The 20,072-nt window shown below is 45.3% G+C and overlaps 1 protein-coding gene across 1 annotated transcript in view; it reads right to left on the bottom strand.

Moving 5' to 3' along the window:
* The window catches only part of LOC143960199 (uncharacterized), a 111,292-nt gene extending 91,575 nt beyond the window's left edge, over nucleotides 1-19,717 (bottom strand). The window contains exon 1 of the mRNA XM_077468524.1: nucleotides 19,589-19,717. Coding sequence (XP_077324650.1) covers nucleotides 19,589-19,637 — 49 coding nt within the window. The 5' untranslated portion in view covers nucleotides 19,638-19,717. The remainder of the gene's footprint in view (nucleotides 1-19,588) is intronic.
* Nucleotides 19,718-20,072: the final 355 nt, after the last annotated feature.

Genomic DNA, 20,072 nt, shown 5'->3' on the forward strand with positions numbered 1-20,072 from the left:
GAAGCAAAATCTGAAACAACAGATACAGGAGGGACAACAACAGTTTCAGCGGCCTCATCCTCCTTATAAAGCCTCTGCAGCTCAGCCTCCAATCCGGGCAAGTTATGTAATGCCTCCAGGCACTGACTATAGGGATGACCAAGCTTTTGGCACAAATTGCACTGAATTTCAGTACAATCCTTAGCCAAATTATCCAGATCCGGGAATAGTGAGCATTTCTTACGGATACAGGTTGATGCAAAATGGCCCTTTTCACCACATTTATTACAGACTTTAGGCTGACCCTGGTAAAAAATGGTCAGCCTATCCCTCCCCAGAAAAGCTGAACAGGGAAGGTGTTGAACTACATTACCCAGCAGCACCCCCAATTTTAGTGACACTGTCCAGGCTTCTGTCCTTATTCCATGCTCATCAAGGACCTTCTGCAGTGGAGTGAGGACCTCACCATATCGGCATAGCCATACTATCAAATCAGCCTGTGGTATGGATTTGTAACGCACCAGGATCGTCAGCGATTTTATCAGAGGCTGCCTCGAAATCAAATTTGGCACCAAGCCACTCCACTGCGGAAGGCCCCTGCACCTCCTATATCGCTCGCGAAATAAATCCAGACCCTCAGGCTTGACAAATCAAATTCATAACTCCCCACTGAGCAAATTAATGCCGCGTACACACGGTTGAACTGTTTGACGTACTTAGTCCGTTGAAACACATTTCAGCGGACAATCCGCTCGTGTGTGGGCTTCAGCGGACTTTTTCAACGTGCAGTCCGGAGTACTAAGATTTTCGGATTTTCCAAAAATCTGTCCGTCGTACTTTGGTTTCAGCGGACAATACGGTCGTCAGTATGCTAGTTCGACGGACTAAGAATGGCGCATGCCCAGAAAGGATTTACACGGCAGAAGGGTGCTTTGCTGTGTCTTGGACTTCCTATTTCTAGTCCCGGCGTACGTGCTGTACACGTCATCACGCAAGCTTTCGACGGACTGTTTGTGCATCCGTGTGTGGTCAAGACCGGTCAGTGGAAAGTACGACGGATTGTCCGTCGGATTGTATGACGGACTAAGTACGTCAAACAGTTTGACCGTGTGTACGCGGCATAAGGCAAATATATCCAAGACTTTAACCACTTTCAGACCGGACCATTTTGCTGGTAAATGACCAGAGGTCTTTTTACACTTTGGCACTGCGCTGCTTTAACTGGTAATTGCGCGGTCATGCAATGTTGTACCCAAACAAAATTTGCGTCCTTTTCTTCCCACAAATAGAGCTTTCTTTTGATGGTATTTGATTGCCTCTGCGATTTTTATTTTTTGCGATATAAACGTAAAAAGACCGCAAATTTTGAAAAAAAATGATATTTTCTACTTTTTGTTATTAGAAAAATCCAATAAACTCAATTTTAGTCATACATTTAGGCCAAAATGTATTCAGCCACATGTCTTTGGTAAAAAAAAAGTCAATAATTGTATATTTATTGGTTTGCGCAAAAGTTGTCACATCTACAAACTAAGGTACGTTTTCTGGAATTTACGCAGCTTTTAGTTTACGACTGCCTATCTCATTTCTTGAGGTGCTAAAATGGCAGGGCAGTACAAAACCCCCCCAAATGACCCCATTTTGGAAAGTAGACCCCCTAAGGAAATTGATAAGAGGCATGTTGAGCCCATTGAATATTTTATTTTTTTGCCTCAAGCGATTGAATAATGACAAAAAAAAAATTTTTTTTTTTTTTTTACACAAAGTTGTCACTAAATGATATATTGCTCACACATGCTATGGGCGTATGTGAAATGACACCCCAAAATAAATTCTGCTGCTTCTCCTGAGTACGGGGATACCACATATGTGGGACTTTTTGGGAGCCTAGCCGCGTACGGGGCCCCGAAAACCAAGCACCGCCTTCAGGCTTTCTAAGGGCGTAAATTTTTGAGTTCACTTCTCACTACCTATTACAGTTTTGAAGGCCATAAAATGCCAAGATGGCACAAAACCCCCACAAATGACCCCATTTTAGAAAGTAGACACCCCAAGCTATTTGCTGAGAGGCATGTTGAGTTCATGGAATATTTTATATTTTGCCACAAGTTGCGGGAAAATTACAAACTTTTTTTTTTTTTTTTTTTTTTTCACAAAGTTGTCACTAAATGATATATTGCTCACACATGCCATGGGCATATGTGAAATGACACCCCAAAATAAATTCTGCTGCTTCTCCTGAGTACGGGGATACCACATATGTGGGACTTTTTGGGAGCCTAGCCGCGTACGGGGCCCCGAAAACCAAGCACCGCCTTCAGGCTTTCTAAGGGCGTAAATATTTGACTTCACTCCTCACTACCTATTACAGTTTTGAAGGCCATAAAATGCCAAGATGGCACAAAACCCCCACAAATGACCCCATTTTAGAAAGTAGACACCCCAAGCTATTTGCTGAGAGGCATGTTGAGTCCATGGAATATTTTATATTTTGCCACAAGTTGCGGGAAAATTACAAACTTTTTTTTTTTTTTTTTTTTTTTCACAAAGTTGTCACTAAATGATATATTGCTCACGCATGCCATGGGCATATGTGAAATGACACCCCAAAATAAATTCTGCTGCTTCTCCTGAGTACGGGGATACCACATATGTGGGACTTTTTGGGAGCCTAGCCGCGTACGGGGCCCCGAAAACCAAGCACCGCCTTCAGGCTTTCTAAGGGCGTTACAGTTTTGAAGGCCATAAAATGCCAAGATGGCACAAACCCCCCCCAAATGACCCCATTTTGGAAAGTAGACACCCCTAAATTTAGGGGTACACTAGTGAGACTAGGTAATAAATGGCGGGTGCCCTGAAACTATAAAAAAATAACTAACCAACCAGCGTCACCTGTAACAGTTATATGGTGATCACTGGTGAAAGGGTTAACTAGGGGGCAATCAGGGGGCTTTATGCGGTAGTATATGGGGGTCCCTGGCGCTATAAAAAGCTGCGGCGAACCTAAATACCTACTTGCCTAACTAGCGTCACCTGTGACACTAATACAGCGATCAGAAAAACGATCGCTTATTAGGCTGGGTTCACACTGGAGCGATGCGGGAACGCCACGAATGCGCGGCGGGTTCCCGCATCGCATGCCTCCCGGCGGCAGTTCACACTGCCCTATGCGAACTGCTGGGAGTGTCAGTGAAATGTTACTGACACCCCCAGATCAGTTCGCATATCGCAGTGCGATCTGCAAACTCGGATCGCATGGTGTGAACACCCATGCGATCCGATTCTGCTGCGGGCCAAAAAAAGGGTCCCGTGCGAATTTGCGGCGGGTGCGGCGGGTGTGGCGGGTGCGGCGAATGGCTGAACTCGAATCGCACAGAGATCGGATGTGATTTGCACTGCAGTGCGAATCACATCCGTTCTCAAACCGCTGCAATCTGAACCCAGCCTTAGTGACACTGGCGACGGGGGGTGATCACGGGGTTAAACCTTTATTGGGGGGGTTAGGGGGGTACCTTAGAACTAAAGGGGGCTAACCCTAACTGCCCTAACAGTTATTAGTCACAAATGACACCCGCCGGGTGATCAGGGGGTTAAACCTTTATTAGGTAATAAATGGCGGGTGCCCTGAAACTATAAAAAAATAACTAACCAACCAGCGTCACCTGTAACAGTTATATGGTGATCACTGGTGAAAGGGTTAACTAGGGGGCAATCAGGGGGCTTTATGCGGTAGTATATGGGGGTCCCTGGCGCTATAAAAAGCTGCGGCGAACCTAAATACCTACCTGCCTAACTAGCGTCACCTGGGACACTAATACGGCGATCAGAAAAATGATCGCTTATTAGGCTGGGTTCACACTGGAGCGATGCGGAAACGCCGCGAATCCGCGGCGGGTTCCCGCATCGCATGCCTCCCGGCGGCAGTTCACACTGCCCTATGCGAACTGCTGGGAGTGTCAGTGAAATGTTACTGACACCCCCAGATCAGTTCGCATATCGCAGTGCGATCTGCAAACTCGGATCGCATGGTGTGAACACCCATGCGATCCGATTCTGCTGCGGGCCAAAAAAAGGGTCCCGTGCGAATTTGCGGCGGGTGCGGCGGGTGTGGCGGGTGCGGCGGGTGCGGCGAATGGCTGAACTCGAATCGCACAGAGATCGGATGTGATTTGCACTGCAGTGCGGTGCGAATCACATTCGTTCTCATAAACCGCTGCAATGTGAACCCAGCCTTAGTGACACTGGCGACGGGGGGTGATCACGGGGTTAAACCTTTATTGGGGGGGTTAGGGGGGTACATTAGAACTAAAGGGGGCTAACTCTAACTGCCCTAACAGTTATTACAGTCACAAATGACACCAATGCAAAAAAAAAAAAAAAAAAAAAAAAAATGACATTGGTGTCACTGTGACTGGGGGGCAGGGGTAATTGGGGGGGTGATCGGGGGGTAAAGGGGGGGTGTGAGTGTGCCTGGCATGTTCTACTGTGTGTGGGATGTGTTGGTGCAACTCACTGATCCGCTCTCCTCCGTGTCGGAACGAAAAATACCGACACGGAGGAGAGAATACATCACTTCCTCTCCTGTGTTTACATTACAGGAGAGGAAGTGATGTCACCGGGGATTTCTATTCGTCGGGAGCGATCGCGAGGGGGTGGCCATGAATGAATGGCCGTCCCCTCGTCCGGGATCGCTCCCGAACGAAAACCGACCGCCGCAGGCACCGGGCGGGGGCCCGATCGGGCCCCCGACCCGCGGGAGGCAAATCACGTACATGTACGTGCTTATGCCTGCCCGTGCCATTCTGCCGACGTACATCGGCGTTAGGCGGTCGGCAAGTGGTTAAACCCGATTTCCAAAACCAGCTCAGCCACCCTCCCCCTTACTGGTGGAGTCTCCTCCCAGTCCCACTTCAACTGAACCACATTCCTCCTCCTGTATCCACCAACCATCCCACCACCAAACCTCCCCAAATTGTGATCACTAACATTTAAAAATTCCCTCCATCCTCCTTGTTGCGACTCCCCAAACCTTCTAAAAACATTTGTGTGTTTTGAATCATCTGACACATTTCTAACAGATATCGATTGTACAGATTTGGTCTGCACAATCCATGAGTCTTTCCTCTGCTGAGCAGAGAGAGAAATTTCATTTTTATTTTTCCCAGCAGTATTAACCCCTTCAACACCACCCACCACATTCATTGTTTTATCATTATTGTCATTCTTAATACTTGCTGGCATATTCATAGTTCCTGCAGTCTTCCCAACAGTCTCTGTTCTCACTGCTGTGCTGGTGGAATCTTCAGCTGGCCTGTTCTCTTCCATCAGGACAGGACTTTCAGCAGGGGATGCAACAGGTTAAACATCTGTAGCGCCGGCTCCTGAAGAGCACGCGCTATGTGTTTTGTCATTTAACTTTTCCCTTGAACCGCAGTTTGGTCTTGGATTTAATTACTCTAAATTTTGACCTCAGCACCAGTCTGGCTGGACTGCATGGTGTTCTGCCTGACCATAGGTGGCGCTTTTATCCCTGGCAGGGTTTAGAACGCAGTCTAGTTGGGTGCATTAAGGTTACTCTTTCTCGGAACCAGCCCAGTGGGAGTGTCACTCTTGCTGTGCCTTCTGGGAGAGGGTACTTAAGGTGTTAAGGTGCGGATGTCACCAGGGCCGTCTTTAATATTGATTGGACCCTGGGCAAGAATTTTCTTGCCCCCCCCATGCAATTTCACTCTCCACCTGCTCTGAGACATACAATAAATAGCAGCTAGACTTAAAATAAATTTACTGTATCAGATCAGGCAGCGATTGTGATTGGTTGTCATTGGTTACAGCATATCATTACTGCTTAATGCCTGGTTGCTAGAGGTTACAGTACATATTACGGTTCACTGATTAGTTGCTAGCGGTTACAGCAAATTATTTCTGCTTGTTAATTGGTTTCTAGAGATTAATGTGCAGTAATACTGCCCACTGATTGGTTGCTAGAGGTTACAGCACATCATCTCCTCACTTCAGGGGAGCATGATACACATATGAATGCCACCTTTATTTACATACCAATGCCGCCGGCCGCAGCTATTTACTTAGTAATGCCATCGCTATTTACATATGAATGCTGGTTATTTACATGTAAACACAGGGTCTGCAGGTGAGTCATCTGTACACAACAATAGGGCAGAGCTGTGCAGCATTAGTACCAGCACTTTACACTGAGATATCGGGACACAGCACAGGACTAAAACTTCAAGGGACAAGGGAATTTAAACTGGGATAGTTGGCAAGTATGAGGCAGCTGCTTTGGGCCCCACAACAATGGCAGGGCCCAGGGCAGCTGCCCCTTTTGCCCTGCCTTAAAGACGGCCCTGGATGTCAGGTGTTTCAGGGTTTCGGTCCAGAAGTGCTTTCTGACTATTTGGTTCTGGTCCTGACCAGCCCCCGGGGCTTCCATGGCCTGGTTTGTGGATCCACCTGACTCCAAGTCTCGGCGCTGGCGAGCCAGAGGCAAAGAAACTGAAGGAAGGATTCAGAGGTGGTCCAGTGCCATCTGGTGGAGAGGCCCAGCAACTGTGAAGGTATACAGGGGAGGACTCTTCGGGAGAAGGCCACGCAAAGGTTGTCTTCTCAGCAAGAGTCTTGACAAGTGTGGTATCGCCAGACGTTTATGCACTGCAGAGGCGGTGAGCTATGTCATCCCTGCCTGCAGTTGATGAGGCTATATGAGAGGACTCGGGTGCCGGCTGGGATTAAAGAGCGATCATGGAGCCATGAAGATGATAGCAGTGACAGGCGCTCCAGCCGCCTCTCCTCCTGGGGAATTCAGCAGAGGGGCGGGACCACAGTATACATCCATGCCACGGGGAAAGCCAGTGAGACAGCTGCAGGCTGCAGAGTGAAGACAGAGTGGAGTCATGTCGGAGATAGTCAACTGACCTGCCTTGTGTGCAGCAGAAGGTCAGTGTGTAATCACAGCAGATTAGTGTGTCTATGATCACCAGGCAGGCTGACTGAGAATTCCTTCTTGCCCAGTGACTGTCTACCAGGTGCTATTCCCTAGTACACTGATATCTGTACGCTGAGTCCCACTAAGCGATTAAGCCCTCTCTCCTCTCCCGTCTGTATGTGGGGGGAACTGTTAGTGCTGGCGTTGGGCAGTGTGAAAGAGAGTGTAACAGACACTCTCAGCTTAGACAACTGCAGCCAGCAACCTTGCTGGGAGGCCATAGTCCAGTCTGAATAATGTGTCCAGGTTTCAGGCAGTCTGAAACCTGGACGCATGGTTCCAAAGCCAAACTGTCCGGGTGAATCCCAGACAGGTGGCAACCCTAGGGAGGCCCTGGGAGGGATTCCCCTGATGACACGGGGCCTAGTAAGGAGGAGGTGGAGGACCTGACTCTGGGTCCAGGCCCTGATGGGGATACAAATGTCTTCAGTCAGAAGATTATCAATCGTTTTAGGGTGATTGTAAGAGCTGAAGAAAAATGTAAAGTTTTGAAGGCTGAACACAAATGCTTCAGAGCCAAATACTGCCAGGCCTGGAGTAAAAATCGTTTGGCCATGGAGCCTGAGTTGCAGTTATTGGAAGAAAAGGTAAAGACACAATCTTTATTATTGGAAAAGTGGAGTGTTTAACCAGTTCCCGACCAGCGCACGCCGATGTACGTCAGCAGAATGGCACGCGCAGGCATATTGGCGTACAGGTACGTCCATTTTTATATGCCACCCTGCCATTGCGCGCGTATCTGCGATCTGCGTGCGTCTATTTAACGCTGGATGCCTGTGGACTGGAACAAATCCCGATGGACCCGTATGCCTGTGGCCAGTTGCAGCGCCATGCGCAGTGCGTGTCCATGACAGGACCTCACACAATTTTTATTTTATTTTGTGCAGGGTTCCCCTTAATATCCATACCAGACCCATAGAGCCTGACAATGGACTGGGGGGGACCCATGCCGTTCTTTTCAAGGATTTTTATGTATATTGCCGGGATCCGGCAATACATTACAGCCACAGACAGTTTTGAATGACATTTTTCCTTTACAAATGTCATTTTGCTGTCTCTAATTCATAAAACTATGTAAGGCTGCCATGTAAGCAGTCTAATATAGTGTGGGGTGTGGACTCCCTGAGCCATGATTGGCCAAAGGCACCCCCTGGATGCTTCAGTTTTCTTGGCCTCTCCCCACACGCGAGACAGCACAGGACCACCCCTGGATCAGTAGGCCCCATCTCATTTGCGAAGGCCTCTCCCCACACGCGAGGTGCAGGACCATGCGACGCAGACCCCAGGCCAGGAGGGCCATGAGGTCGGGATAGCGGATCCCGGAAAAAGAACCACCAAAAATGGCGTTGGTGCCTTAACCACTACAGCCCCGGACCAATAAACACCTTAAGGACCAGAGGTCTTTTTACAATTTCGCACTGCGCTACTTTACCTGGTAATTGCGCGGTCATGCAATATTGCACCCAAACGAAATTTGCGTCCTTTTCTTCCCACAAATAGAGCTTTCTTTTGATGGTATTTGATTGCCTCTGCAATTTTTATTTTTTGCGATATAAATGGAAAAAGAGCGAAAATTTTGGAAAAAAAATATATTTTCTTCTTTTTGTTATAAGAAAAATCGAATAAACTAAATTTTAGTCATACATTGAGGGCAAAATTTATTCAGCCACATGTCTTTAGTAAAAAAAATGTCAATAAGCGTATATTTTTTGGTTTGCGCAAAAGTTATAGCGTCTACAAACTAGAGTACATTTTCTGGAATTTACACAGCTTTTAATTTATGACTGCCTATCTCATTTCTTGAGGTGCTAAAATGGCAGGGCAGTACAAACCCCCCCCCCCCCAAATGACCCCATTTTGGAAAGTAGACACCCCAAGGAAATTGCTGATGGGTATGTTGAGCCCATTGAATATTTTTTTTTTGTCCTAAGGGATTGAATAATGACAAAAAATAAATAAAAAATTTACAAAAAGTTGTCACTAAATGATATATTGCTCACATATGCCATGGTTATATGTGGAATTGCACCCCAAAATATATTCCGCTACTTCTCCCGAGTATGGGGATACCACATGTGTGGGACTTTTTGGGAGTTTAGTCGCGCACGGCCCCCCGAAAACCAATCACCACCTTCTTGATTTCTAAGGGTGCAAATGTTTGATTTCACTCCTCACTACCTATCACAGTTTCGAAGGTCATAAAATGCCAAAATAGCACAAAACCCCCCAAAATGACCCCATTTTGGAAAGTAGACACCCCAAGCTATTTACTGAGAGGCATGTTGAGTCCATGGAATATTTTATATTTTGCCACCGCCTTCAGGATTTCTAAGGGCATACATTTTTTATTTTACTCCTCACTACCTATCACTACCTATCACAGTTTTGAAGGCCATAAAATGCCAAGATGACACAAAACCCCCCCAAATGACCCCATTTTGGAAAGTAGACACCCCAAGCTATTTGCTGAGGGCCATGTTGAGACTATTGAATATTTTTTTTTGTCCCAAGGGATTGAATAATGACAAAAAATAATTTTTTTTTTTTTTTTTACAAAAAGTTGTCACTAAATTATATATTGCTCACACATGTCATGGTTATATGTGGAATTGCACCCCAAAATAAATTTTGCTGCTTCTTCTGAGTACGGGGATACCACATGTGTGGGACTTTTTGGGAGCCTAGCTGCGTACGGGGCCCCGAAAACCAATCACCGCCTTTAGGATTTCTAAGGGTGCAAATTTTTGATTTCACTCTTCACTACCTATCACAGTTTTGAAGGCCATAAAATGCCAAAATAGCACAAAACCCCCACAAATGACCCCATTTTGGAAAGTAGACACCCCAAGCTATTTACTGAGAGGCATGTTGAGTCCATGGAATATTTTATATTTTGCCACAAGTTGCGGGAATAGTACAAACTTTTTTTTTTTTGCTCAAAGTTGTCACTAAATGATATATTGCTCACACATGCTATGGGCATATGTGAAATGACACCTTAAAATACATTCTGCTGCTTCTCCTGAGTACAGGGATACCACATGTGTGGGACTTTTTGGGAGCCTAGCCGCGTACGGGACCCCGAAATCCAAGCACCGCCTTCAGGATTTCTAAGGGCATTAATTTTTTATTTCACTCCTCACTACCTCTCACAGTTTTGAAGGCCATAAAATGCCAAGATGGCACAAAACCCCCCCAAATGACCCCATTTTGGAAAGTAGACACCCCAAGCTATTTGCTGAGGGGCATGTTGAGACCATTGAATATTTTTTTTTTGGTTTCAAGGGATTGAATAATGACAAAAAATAAAAATATTTATTTTTTTACAAAAAGTTGTCACTAAATTATATATTGCTCACACATGCCATGGTTATATGTGGAACTGCACCCCAAAATACATTTTGCTGCTTCTCCTGAGTACGGGGATACCACATGTGTGGGACTTTTTGGGAGCCTAGCTGCGTACGGGGCCCCAAAAACCAATTGCCACCTTCTGGATTTCTAAGGGCGCAAATTTTTGATTTCACTCCTCACTACCTATTACAGTTTCGAAGGCCATAAAATGCCAAAATAGCACAAACCCCCCCCCAAATTACCCCATTTTGGAAAGGAGACACCCCAAGCTATTTTCTGAGAGTCATGTTGTCTGAACAAAAAAAAAGAGATTGATCGGTGGGTATGCCCACCATTAGAATACCTCCCTTCATCCACCCACTTCTAATGATGGACATACATGCACCATTTATATATGCCGAAGCATGGGGGCATCCTCCCGCAAAAAAGTTATGCCGCGTACACACGGTCGAACTTTTCCACGGGCAAGCATGCATTGGAATTTCGACCGTATGTATGCGGCATTAGGAGCAAAATCGCTCCTCCACCCCTTATGCCCCCATGCTTCGGCATATATGCTCTTTTTTTTTAACTGTAGTGGTGAAATCACCTCCTACAGCGTTGGAGTCGCGGCTTTATGTATCGTGGGAGCAAACGCTGTTGCTGTCAAGATAAATAAATCCACGCTGCAACTGAATGGCGTACCTGCTAAGCAAATTATGGTTAACGTTAAAACAAAGTAACATTACAGTATAACAGTAAAATCTTACCATACCATACCTGCAAAGCAAATGCCAAAAAAAACAGTAAAAAATAAAACATTTTTTAACACAACCTGTGCCTAAAATATATATATGCCGAAGCATGGGGGCATCCTCCCGCAAAAAAGTTATGCCGCGTACATACGTTCAAACTTTTCCACGGGCAAGCCCTCCGTCGGAATTTTGACCGTATGTACGTGGCATTAGGAGCAAAATCGCTCCTCCACCCCTTATGCCCCCATGCTTCGGCATATATGCTCTTTTTTAACTGTGGTGGTGAAATCACCTCCTACAGCACTGGAGTCACGGCTTTATGTATCGTGGGAGCAAACGCTGTTGCTGTCAAGATAAATAAATCCGCGCTGCAGCTGAATGGCGTACCTGCTAAGCAAATTATGGTTAACGTTAAAACAAAGTAACATCACAGTATAACAGTAAAACCTTACCATACCGTACCTGCAAAGCAAATGCCAAAAAAAACAGTAAAAAATAAAACATTTTTTAACACAACCTGTGCCTAAAATATATATATGCCGAAGCATGGGGGCATCCTCCCGCAAAAAAGTTATGCCACGTACATACGTTCAAACTTTTCCACGGGCAAGCCCTCTGTCGGAATTTTGACCGTATGTACGCGGCATTAGGAGCAAAATTGCTCCTCCACCACTTATGCCCCCATGCTTCGGCATATATGCTCTTTTTTAACTGTGGTGGTGAAATCACCTCCTACAGCACTGGAGTCACGGCTTTATGTATCGTGGGAGCAAACGCTCCCAGAGAGAAGAGAGAGAGAGAAAGAGAGAGGGAGAGAGAACAATAAAACGACAACTATTTTTGGTTTTTATATTTTATATATTTTTTTTTTTTATATACACTTTTTTTTGAACTGTAAACTGTAACAACTGTAACATTTCGGGTCTCTCAAAATGCGATGGCATCTTGGGAGACTGTGAAATGCTGTACCCTACGCTAATACTTCACTAGTGTGTGGTAGCGTTCAAAACACTCACCAAGGCAAAGACCAGGATTGCCAGGACAGCGTGGACAATAACAACGGGTGTCACGCCTAAATCCGCGCTTGGTACAGACACGACATATTTTTTGGGGGGCTCGTTGGGTAGGGGTACTCGGGATGGCATAAGAATAATGCCTCTCATGCAGCCGGCTTACTGCATTTGGTTGGGAATGGTGAGGTGCAGAACCGTCTGGATACAGAAGCTCTGTGACAACCTCTCTTTGGAAGAAAAGAAAGGTTAAAGTCCCGTCTGAAGTTTTGTATAGCACAAAAGCATTCAGCAAAGCCAATGGAAATAAGTAAGCAGACACTTTTTTGTACCAGCGTCTTGCCTTACGGGAAGCTAGATACGGCGCCAACAACTGGTCATTGAGGTCCACCCCTCCCATATTTTTGTTATATTCGTGGACACAGAGGGGGACCGTCGTGTCTGCATGAAGGGAGGTAAGAACGAAAACATTCTTATTATCCCTCCACTTCATAGCGAGCAAATTATTACACCGATAGCAGGCTCTCTCCCCCAGCCTAAGACGGGAATCTACAAGCCGCTGGGGAAAGCCCCGGGGATTAGGTCGCACGGTGCCACATGCTCCAATCTGATTATCAAACAAGTGACTAAACAGTGGCACGCTGGTGTAATAATTGTCCACGTACAAGTGGTACCCCTTTCCGAATAAGGGTGACACCAATTTCCACACTATCTTGCCAGCGCTTCCTATGTAGTCAGGGCAGTTCTCCGGCTCTACGTAACTATCTTTACCCTCATAAACCATAAAGCTCCATGCATAGCCTGTGGCCCTGTCACAGCACTTATAGAGCTTGACCCCGTATCTGGTACGCTTGCTGGGAATGTACTGTTTGAATGACAAGCGACCAGTAAACTTAATCAGGGACTCATCAACGCAGACAACTTTTTGGGGAGTAAACAAGTCTGCAAAACGTTGGTTGAAGTGGTTTATGAGGGGCCGAATTTTGTAGAGCCGATCGTATTCAGGGTCTCCACGATAACGACAAAGTTCATTGTCACTGAAGTGCATGAACCGCAAGATCTGCTCATATCGTTTCCTGGACATGGAGTTAGAGAACACGGGCATGTGGTCAGTCGGATGCGTGGACCAATAAGCCTGCAACGTCATGAATAAAAATCAAGTGGCGTAAAATCATCTGTATCCACCTGAATACCGGGTTGGGCAGTGAATGGGGGAAGTACTGGTGCTGCAGGAGTGGTGGGCACCCAATCAGGATTGGCGAATTCTGCAGGAAGGGCACTATGGGAACGACGGGCCTGTCTTCGTCTTCTTCTTGGTGGCAGCGGGACACTACTTGTGCTTGCCACCTCGCCAGCTTGAACTGCACTTATGGGACTCGCCACGTCACCACGTGATACTGCAGTGCTGGATGTACGTCCAGGGTGTACTAGGCCGCTGGTGCTTGCCAGTTCACCAAAAGGATGAGCGGCGCTAGTACTGGCTCTATACTCCATACGAGGGACTTGCGGTTCCTGCACCTCAACAACATCAGAAGATCGGGGTCGGGTACGCCTGACGTTAGCAGGGACCTCTTCTTCGTTGTCAGAGCTATCTGACATGGAGGCACTGTCCTCTACAGGTTCGTATTCTGAGCCTGAATCTGACAGATCAGTGTCTTCCTCTTCACTATCTGTTATGCTCAGAAACGTGTGGGCCTCTTCACTAGTGTACCTTCGCTTTGCCATTTTGGGCTCTAAATTTAGGGGTACACTAGTGAGACTCACAGGTAAAAAAGCACCTAGCCTGTCAGCGACTGTATAAAACGCTACAAAAAAACTGTTAGCGATCGCAGGGATCAAGCCTGACTCTGCGAACGCTGCAGTTTTGTGTGTTGTGTTTTGTAAGTGACAGTGATCGATCGATACTGCACTTGGGTGGGCTGGGCTGGGCGGAGGGGCAAAACGCAGGTGCTAGCAGGTATCTGGATTGATCCTGCTAACAATGCGTTTTTTTAGAACCCTAAATTGCTGGGCACGCTAGTATAGCTCTGATCAGATCAGGTATTGATCTGTTTGGATACTATACCACTAAGGGAGGTGTATGCTTTGCGCGTGGGTGTTAGCGGTACTGGCACTAACCTAGCACTGCCTGGGGCGACGCAGACCCTTTCTGACCCTAAAACCGAATTTATATCACCCGCCGGGTGATCAGGGGGTTAAACCTTTATTAGGTAATAAATGGCGGGTGCCCTGATGCTATAAAAATCGAACTACCTAACCAGCGTCACCCGTAACACTTATACGGTGATCACTGGTGAAAGGGTTAACTAAGGGCAATCAGGGGGTTAAAACCTTTATTGGGTATTTATATGGGGGTACCTGAAGCTTTATAAAAACCTGACGGGGAACCTAAATAACTAAATAACTAACTGGCTAACCAGCGTCACCAGTGACACTTATACAGCGATCGCTGGTGAAAGGGTTAACTCTAGGGGCAATCAAGGGGTTAAAACCTTTATTAGGTTATATATCGGGGTACCTAACGCTATAAAAACCTGGCGTTGAACCTAAAAGAAAAACTAGCTTCCTAGCGGGACCAGTGACACTAATGCAGCGATCAGAAAAACGATCGCTTAGTGACACTGGTAAAAGGGAGTGAAAGGGTTAACTGGGAGGGCAATCAAGGGGTTAAACCTTTATTAGGGGGAGGGTAGGGGGCTACCCTGGACCTAAAGGGGCCTAACACTAGCTGCCCTGACACTTTTTACAGTCACAACTGACACTAAATGTAGTGATCAGTAAATAAATGAACACTGCAATTAGTGACACTGTGACTGGGGGGGGGGGGGGCGGGGGTCGATCGGGGGGGTGATCGGGGGGTGACTGGGGTGAAATGTGTGCCTATGTGTACCTATGTGTCAGCGGACTGTTGGTGCACTTACTTGTATGTCTTCACTCCGCTCTGTCCGGTCAAAAAGACCGCCACGAGGAGTGTGACATCACTTCCTCCTTCCTGTGTTTACATTTTCACAGGGGAGGAAGCTTGTCATTGTCCAGGAGCGATCGAGAGGGGATGGCCAGAAACCAACGGCCATCCCCTCATCACGGATCGCTCCTGCAGCGAACCGGACCGCCGTATCCAGCGGGAGGGGGTCTGATCGGACCCTCCACCCGCTGGAAGGCAGGCACATACATGTACGTGCTTGTGCCTGCCTGTGCCATTGTGATGACGTACAATGGCAATACGGCAGTCCTTAAGTAGTTAAATACCCTCTCCCAGAATGCACAGCAGAGAAGCCACTGCCACTGAGCTATTTCCGAGCAAGAAGTGGTATTGATTACATCCAGCCTGCTGCATTTTCACACCTACCAGCGGTGACAGCGACACCTACGGTCAAGTGGGAACCAGTGCAACCCAGCTGGACTGGCACAGAAACCAGAAATTTTGGGAAAAATTTGTCTGAGCCCAACTACAGCTTCAGACAACTAAATTTAAAAAATATTAGCATCTGCTCATTAGGAGCAGGGCACTACACAAAACAGCAAAATCCAGCAGGAGTTACAGAGTATAAAAGAGAAGAGAGGCGCCTCTAAAACTTTTTCACAGAAGGGAGTTTAACAAGAGACATGGCAACCTATTAATATTAGAAGAAAAGAGGTTTAGTCTTAAACTACGTAGAGGGTTCTTTACTGTAAGAGCGACAAGGATGTGGAATTCCCTTCCACAGCGGAGAGCATCGGTAGTTTCAAAAAATTATTAGATAAGCACCTGAACGACAGCAACATACAGGGATATACAAGGTAATACTGACATATAATCACACACGTAGGTTGAACTTGATGGACTTGTGTCTTTTTTCAGCCTCACCTACTATATAGCTAAGTGTAGCAATACTGCTACACTTAGAGATGCCTCTCTTCTCTTTTATACTCAGTTGGGACATGACACTACTTGTATATCAAGACATCACTTGTATATCAAGTCAAAATGTATTTTAAAATGTTGCTTGTCTTGCAAAACGCTCTCAAACCAAGGTTTTACTGCGTTCTTAACAGCATCCAATTCACATAATATGTTTATGTGACTGGCATTCAATGGCGCCAGTTAACACATATGCGGGACGGTTGCAGTGCAGTTTTGAAAAGGGTCCTGTGCATTTTAGGGCTTGTTCACACTTGTTTGGAGGTCGGTGGTTTTCTGCACGAGAATAACACCATTCTTCGCAAGGGCACACGGAAAATAATTATTTTCTTTGTACCCTGTTCATACTTAAACACAGCCTTTTGAGCTGTGGTTCAGTACAGAAATCTGCAACATGTGAACATTTTTCCATCCTGTACTGCAGCTCAGTTTAAGTAAATATATATATTTTCTGTTTGCAGGTGGTATATTCACTTAAAGGGGCAGCTTCACATTTAAAGGGGTTGTAAAGTAAAATTTTTTATTTTTTTAAAATAACAAACATGTCATACTTACCTCCACTGTGCAGCTCGTTTTGCACAGAGTGGCCCCGAACCTGCTCTTCTGGGGTCCCTCGGCGGCTGTCTCTGCTTCCTCCCGCAGGTGCTTCTCACGTTAATGCGAGCTCCCTCGCATTGGTGAGAAGCACTGTGGGCGCGCTCCCGTGATACAGCCGGCGGCTATAGCCGCTCGCTGTATCACAAGGCCCCGCCCCCCGGCGCGCTGCGTCATTGGATGTGATTGACAGCAGCGCGAGCCAATGGCTGCGCTGCTTTCAATCCATCCACTCCAGCCAATCAGCGGCCAGGCTGAGCGGCGAAGAGGACGGCGGGGGCGAGCGTGGGATTTTCGAGGGGTCAGGTAAGTAAAACGGGGGGACTGGGGGCGCGGGCAGTGTGAGATGTTTTTTCACCTTAATGCATAGAATGCATTAAGGTGAAAAAACATTTACCTTTACAACCCCTTTAATTTCTACAATTTATGTTGGCTCATATTTTTATTTACAACTTTTTCACATTGACGGATCAGTGTCTGAATTGCATTGCATAGAAATGAATGAAATGCCAATAGGTGTATTTTTTTTTTTCTGGAGATAAATGTTGCACTTCTAGCTCAGCACATTCTTCAAATATATATGGTGAATATACCATTAAGAGATCTTCTATAAAGGGACCTATACATTACTGTGAAATATATTAGACAATGTGGCTACTTAGAAAATCTTGCATACATTTGTTAACCATGGGAATGGCACTAAACAATGCCTTGAAAAAGTATTTATTCCACTTGAATTTTGCCACATTTTGTTATGTTACAACCAAAAACGTAAATTTATTTTATTGGTATTTTATGTGAAAGACCAACACAAAGTGACATGTAATTGTGAAGTGGAAGAAAAACGATAAATGGTTTTCAATTTTTTTTTTACACATAAATATGTGAAAAGCATGGCATGCATTAGTATTCAGCCCCCTTTTACTCGGATACGCTTAACTAAAATCTAGTGCATTCAGAAATCACCTAATTATTAAATAGAGTTCACCTATGTGTAATTTATTCTCAGTATAAATACAGCTGTTCTGTGAAGCCCTCAGAGGTTTGTTAGAGAACCTTAGTGAACAAACAGCTTCATGAAGGCCAAGGAACACACCAGAGAGGTCAGGGATAAAGTTGTTGAGAAGTTTAAAGCAGGGTTAGGTTATAAAAAAATATCCCAAAACATCTCATGGAGCACTGTTCAATCCATCATCCAAAAATGTAAAGAGTATGGCACAAGTGCAAACCTACCAAGACATGGCCATCCACCTAAACTGACAGGCCGGGCAAGGAGAGCATTAATCAGAGAAGCAGCCAAGAGGCCCATGGTAACTCTAGAGGAGCTTCAGAGATCCACAGCTCAGGTGGAAGAATCTGTCCACAGGACTATTAGTTGTGCACTCCACAAATCTGGCCTTTATGGAAGAGTGGCAAAAAGAAAGCCATTGTTGAAAGAAAGCCATAAGAAGTCCCCTTTGAAGTTTGCGAGAAGCCATGTGGGGGACCCCAGATGATGTCCTAGGGTGACGAAACGCGTCGGGAGAACCTCACTGCTGTAACCATTTGACAAAAGCGCTATATATGCTACAGGAATGTAAGTGTGATACCATTTGATTAATAAAATTAAGAATTTTACGGAATTACGCTATGTTGGTTCCCTTTTTCCATCCCGTATGATCGTCTTTTGGTGGAGTGTGATCTGCTCTTTGGAGGATATTGTTACATCGCGTATGGTTTGGAGAATTTTTTGCTGCAACCTGGCATATATCTCACGATTTTCCGGGGATCATCCAATCCATTCACAATAAAGCTTTGCTGATCCTTCAGGTATATGCCTGTTTGGATCCAAGGCATCTGGTAAGCCTTGATTTTTATTCACGGTGGTGGTAATCACGCAATTGATGTACTCTGCACGTTTTTGGACTTTTTGATGGACTTTTTTCATCCACTTTTCATGTACAAAAAGGAAGGGAAGAAATTGTAGTTGTTCATTCTTTTCACGGATAATATTAGAAGGACTTTCTTATTTTGAGTATATTATGTATATGTACACATAGAAGCATTATGGATGTCACATATATCACATGCTTTGTATATACGTTTGTATGATTATCATATTTAGCGCGGCAATTTTCTTTGCTATAAGCCATGTGGGGGACACAGCAAACGTGAAAGAAGGTGCTCTGGTCAGATGAGACCAAAATCAAACTTTTTGGCTTAAAAGCAAAACGTTATGGCGGAAAACTAACACTGCACATCACCCTGAACACCATGGTGGTGGCAGCATCATGTTGTGGGGAGGGTTTTCTTCAGCAGGGACAGGGAAGCTGGTCAGAGTTGATGGGAAGATGGAAGGAGCCAAATACAAGGAAATCTTAGAAGAAAACATGTTAGAGTCTGCAAAAGACTTGAGACTGGGATGAAGATTCACATTCCAGCAGGACAACGACCCTAAACATACAGTATACTGTACCTAATCACTAATCTGCTAAATGTTTTAACATGTACTTCATTTCAAAAGTAATTTTTAATATTTTTAAATCAGCTGTCTTTATTAAAACAGTGCCTGGTGATCCTGCCAAAAGCTCCTTTTTCCTCTACTTCCTGCTAAAGCTTGACAACACTCTGCCTTTGTCTCCTACCAGTGTTGTCACACACTCTCCCAATGGAGACTACAAGTGTCTGTACTGATGGGCATTCAACTGCTGTGACCGTTAGGAAACCTTTTCTGAGAAATGCAGAAAAAAACCCAATGGAGTGTATACATGTAGATATGACATGTCCACAAAGTAGTTGCATAAAATCAGCAACACTGAGATACAACAAATAATGGAAAAAAAAGGTAACATAAAAAAGATATGTGTATAAAAAATGGCATTTGTTCATATGCAGTTCTTTAGCGAACAAAATGTCCTTCAGTTAAAGTTTACATATACTTTAAGAACATTACATCTCATTTTGGATGCTACGTGTTAATGGCCTCACACTGTTTTCTAAGCTCACAATGCAGGGCCATGAGAGATGGAATACGTACCTGGGAGTAATAAGATGAGAGCGAATATCCATTGATAATATGGACCCATCCTGAGTGCTGCTAGTGTGAAGTCTGGGTTGTCTAACTCGGTATGTTATAAACACTAGACGACCACACATGAGAAGGAAGTGACCACAGGAAGAATATAACCATGAAACATATTCTTGTAGATAGAGAAGTGGGTCACTGCCACAAAGTAAGTTGGAGGAAAGTCGCAGGCACTCTTAAAGTGTATCTAAAACTTAGCATCCATTTTCTTTTTTATAGGCTATTTTTACTGTATTTTCAACTAGTGCCAGTAGCATACTTCCAGTCCTAGGATGACAACGCCTACTTACTCTTCTGTATCAGGGCAACAGAAACAAGATAGAACATTGTATACAGTACCAGCCCCTCTGCTATTGTTCATAACATAGAGGGTGTAGTTCTGTAGTCCCCTGAGATAACGCACAATAATGTAGTTGATACTGGCAGGATTAACAGA

Source organism: Lithobates pipiens, unplaced genomic scaffold (genome assembly GCF_037356315.1).
Source record: "Lithobates pipiens isolate NorthernLeopardFrog02 unplaced genomic scaffold, aLitPip1_a1.2 Scaffold_8, whole genome shotgun sequence".
Lineage (NCBI taxonomy): Eukaryota > Metazoa > Chordata > Amphibia > Anura > Ranidae > Lithobates > Lithobates pipiens.